The sequence below is a fragment of the Diabrotica virgifera genome, chromosome 3 (assembly GCF_917563875.1).
Source record: "Diabrotica virgifera virgifera chromosome 3, PGI_DIABVI_V3a".
Lineage (NCBI taxonomy): Eukaryota > Metazoa > Arthropoda > Insecta > Coleoptera > Chrysomelidae > Diabrotica > Diabrotica virgifera.
This window is the reverse complement of record NC_065445.1, coordinates 245615067-245618873: the sequence shown is the minus strand read 5'-3', so window position 1 is coordinate 245618873 and position 3807 is coordinate 245615067. Positions and strand designations below refer to the sequence as shown.

Here is a 3807-nt window from a genome sequence, read left to right as displayed (position 1 = left end):
TTCCTTTTTGAGATATTCATTGAGATTTCATTGACCAGATGAATTAAGTTTCCAGACACCCCTCTACCTTTACGAAAGCCAGTCTGGAAAGGCGATATGATCATAAAATGTTCTACATACCAATCTAACCTTATTTTTATCATGTTCTCTAAAAGTTTACTAACACACGATGATAAAACGATTGGTCTCCAGCCCGAAAGACAATTTATATTTTTATTGGGTTTGGGAATTAAACACACTGTTTGTGATTTCCATTGAGTGGGGATATGCATTCCCTCCTTTAAACATAAATTGAAAAATTTTAACAGGAACTTGATTGCTGACTCTGGAAGATGTTGCAACATAGAAAATGTTATACCATCCTGGCCCGGCACAGTATCCTTTCGTTCAACCAAAACCAATGAAAGTTCGTTTAAAGTGAAGAGTTCACACTCGATAGTATTAGATTTCACTGGGTGAGACGCAATGTCCTCGAATACAGGTGGAGTCAATGAACAAAGCATTTCCTCCCCTAACGATAAATTACTAGGAGTTCTAACTGAGGCTTTAGTGAAAGCCTTATGGAAACTTCTCACTTTTCTCCACATTACTGATATTGGAGTATCAGGTGAAATTGTGGAACAAAACACAACAAATGATTTTTTCTTTTTGGATTTAAGTTCTTTTTTACAATGTGCCCTAATTTTTTTAAAATTAATGAAGTTTTCTAAAGAAGGTACCTGTTTGAACTTCTTGACTGCCTCCCTCTTTGATTTAATTAAAACTGAACACTCTTCATCCCACCAAGGTAATTGTGGTTTATGGAATCTAACACGCTTTTTCTTAGGGATGAACCTGTTTGCTGCGTCTAATATTAGGTTTTGAAAATCTGTGTAAGACTCATTAGGGATGTTGTTAATGTTAGACTCAATATATTGGTTGAATTGTTCCCAATTGGCTTTTTTCACATTAAAGATACTGCGATCTTGAAGAGGGTCATTTCCTTGGGGACTATTTCTATCCTGCCCGTAACACACTACAAAAGGAAAGTGATCACTTGCTCCTATCTCTGGAAAAACTTCCCAGAGGCAGTCCACAGCCAAACCTGGAGATGCTATAGCTACGTCAGGGACACTGTTTGAGTCAGGCGGTGAGATTCTTGTCGCCTCACCTGTATTGAGAAAACACAAGTTATCCTCCTCCAAAAGATCTGCAAGACGATTGCCGTTCGGATTGTTAGATGATGAACCCCGTAAAGAATGTTGGCAATTCAAGTCACCTATGAAGAAAAACGGTTTATCACACATTTGAACCAATTCTCTAAAGATCTCCTTACGAAAACGAACATCTGGTGTCTTATACGATCCTATAATAAAAAATTTTTCAAATTTGATAATGATAGCCTGCCATTTTTCAGGCAAGTGAATATGTGAAATGTCTATCCTATCAGCTGCCAGAGACTGATGAATAAGTACAGCTATTCCACCCCATCCATCAATCCTATCATCCCTATAGCAGTAAAAATTGGGAACATACAAGTGCTGTGAAAATTTCAGATGTGCTTCATTTAGAAGAATGATATTAACATCATATTCGTTAAGAAACACCATTAGATCTTGCTTATTGTTAAAGAAACCATTAATATTCCAATGCAAAATATTAAATATCATAACTATATATATAATTTGTTACTATTATTATTATTTTTTCTTTTTAATATAAAAAATAATATATTATATTATCTGTAAGAAATAAATGAAAATTCAGTCAACACTACTTTTACTAAAATTAGATGTATTATGTGACTCATCAAAACCTGCAAATTCCATATTATTATCAGAGGTTAAATCAACGTTTTTTGAAAATACACTATCCTGAGAATGTACACGATTGCGTGTTAATGAGAGTGCAAAACTTGGGCCTTGTGATCCCGTATACTTTTGTGAATCATTTAATTTGTTTAAAATCGGTAATCTAGGTAAATTTCTGCTTAGATCCTCGTTTAATAAAGCTTTATGCGCTTCTTTGTCATAACTAATGTCTTTAAGAATTACTTTATTTTTCCTTTTAACTGGGACCACATGACTTTGACTGTGGAAATGGGGAGTGGAGGATGGGGATTTTTGAAGTGCTTGAGTAAATGCTCTGGGTGAGCTGGATAATAAAGAAGGAAAATCCCTACTTCTCCTCTGAAACATTCTCGAATTCTCTGGCTTTTCCTTAATTGGGGGAAACAGCTTGGCAGCTTCAAAAAAAGTGAGATCTTGGAAGACCATTACTTCATTTATCTTTTTCTGTCTTTCGAATTCTTTGCAAATTTTATTTGTGGCAAGGTGATCAAGATCGCAGTATAGGCATTTTGGTACAGAAACTGTGCAGCTTTGTACTGTATGTTCATCGGAACATTTCGGGCATCTTGCTTTTCCCCTGCACTGTCTTTGTGAGTGCCCAAATCTTAGGCATTTGAAGCATTGCTGTACAGGAGGGATGTATGGATCTACTGTTACCAAGTTTGAATATATGATTATTTCTTTAGGGGGAGTTCTTACGTCAAAGAGTAGTTGTACAGTTCCTGTTGGAATGTATGTAACGGTCCCATTGCTATCTAAAACTCTTCTGTTAAGTCGTCTGGCCGATATAATTTTCACGTTTTTTTGTAATTTACTGTCGTTAACTATGTTTTCCATTGAAATATTTATACTTACATCTCTAATAATACCCCTTGATGTTAGCATTTTTTGAGGTATATAAGCAAGAAATCCTTTCTCAAGGATTTCTGTGCTATTTAGTACCATATTTGCCTGTTTGGAGGTGTTAAAAATTACTCCAATTCTATTCATGCCTTTTCTACTAATTTCTTTAATTCCAGTCGTACCCATTGTATGAAATACTTTCCCAATATCCATAGGATGGATATTTCCTGCTTTTCCCTTGTCACTCTCTATCATAATAAGGAATGGGCCGAAGTCAGTGTCCTTGTATTCAACTTTTCTTCTACTAATATTTTCAATCCTAGATGATAAGTTATTAACTTCTGTTAACATGATCTGATCGTTTTGGAATTTATTTTTTAAAGCACAGAGTTCTCTTTCTATTAAATTAATGTTATTTTTATGTCTCGGGGCTAGCATGTGTATGGAATTTAAAAAATTTTGCGAGTTCAATGAAAGCAAAGCATAGATCCCGCCCCCTTTGTCAGGGGGGCCGGGAGAGTTTGTGTCCATCTCCTAAGCCAGCCTCTACTCTACTATACTACTGCTACTATGATTATATAAAGGCAAAACTTACAGAAAAGTCCTTAGTATTTCTTATTCACTACTAACGTATTATCCCGTTTTAACTTTTAACTTAACTACTAAATTAATGTTCAAACACTAACTAACTATATCTACAGTATAATTACTTAATTTATAACAATTTTAACGCGATGATTTAAGATTTTTCTGACAAAACATCTAATCACACCCACGCCATTTTCTCAAACTTTCGTCTCTATTGGCTCCGTGCGTCTCCCCTCTACGTACAGTCACGTGATACGCTGTCAGATTTTGTAAGGACGTTTTAACATTGAGTCTTATGGGATTATTTTGTTATACTTGAATATTTTATTTTGTAGTGATAATAACCGAATACAATTGTTAGAATTCATTAGTTATTAATTTATACTGTAATTTATAGTGCAACGAAATATTTTCTTTTTCGTTAATAAATATTTATTGACATAAACTGCGATAGTGAGGTTATGCCATACAAAATCAAACTGATAATCAATATTGGAAAGTGAAGAATTTATAGTGCGTTTTTATTTTCTGTTTATATTAATACATA

General features: G+C 34.4%; 1 protein-coding gene across 1 annotated transcript; it reads right to left on the bottom strand.

Moving 5' to 3' along the window:
• Positions 1-1742: 1742 nt before the first annotated feature.
• Positions 1743-3110, bottom strand: LOC126882717 (uncharacterized). The gene has a single exon (XM_050647701.1). The coding sequence runs from the start codon at positions 3108-3110 to the stop codon at positions 1743-1745; it is 1368 nt and encodes a 455-aa protein (XP_050503658.1).
• Between the last annotated feature and the right edge of the window lie 697 nt (positions 3111-3807).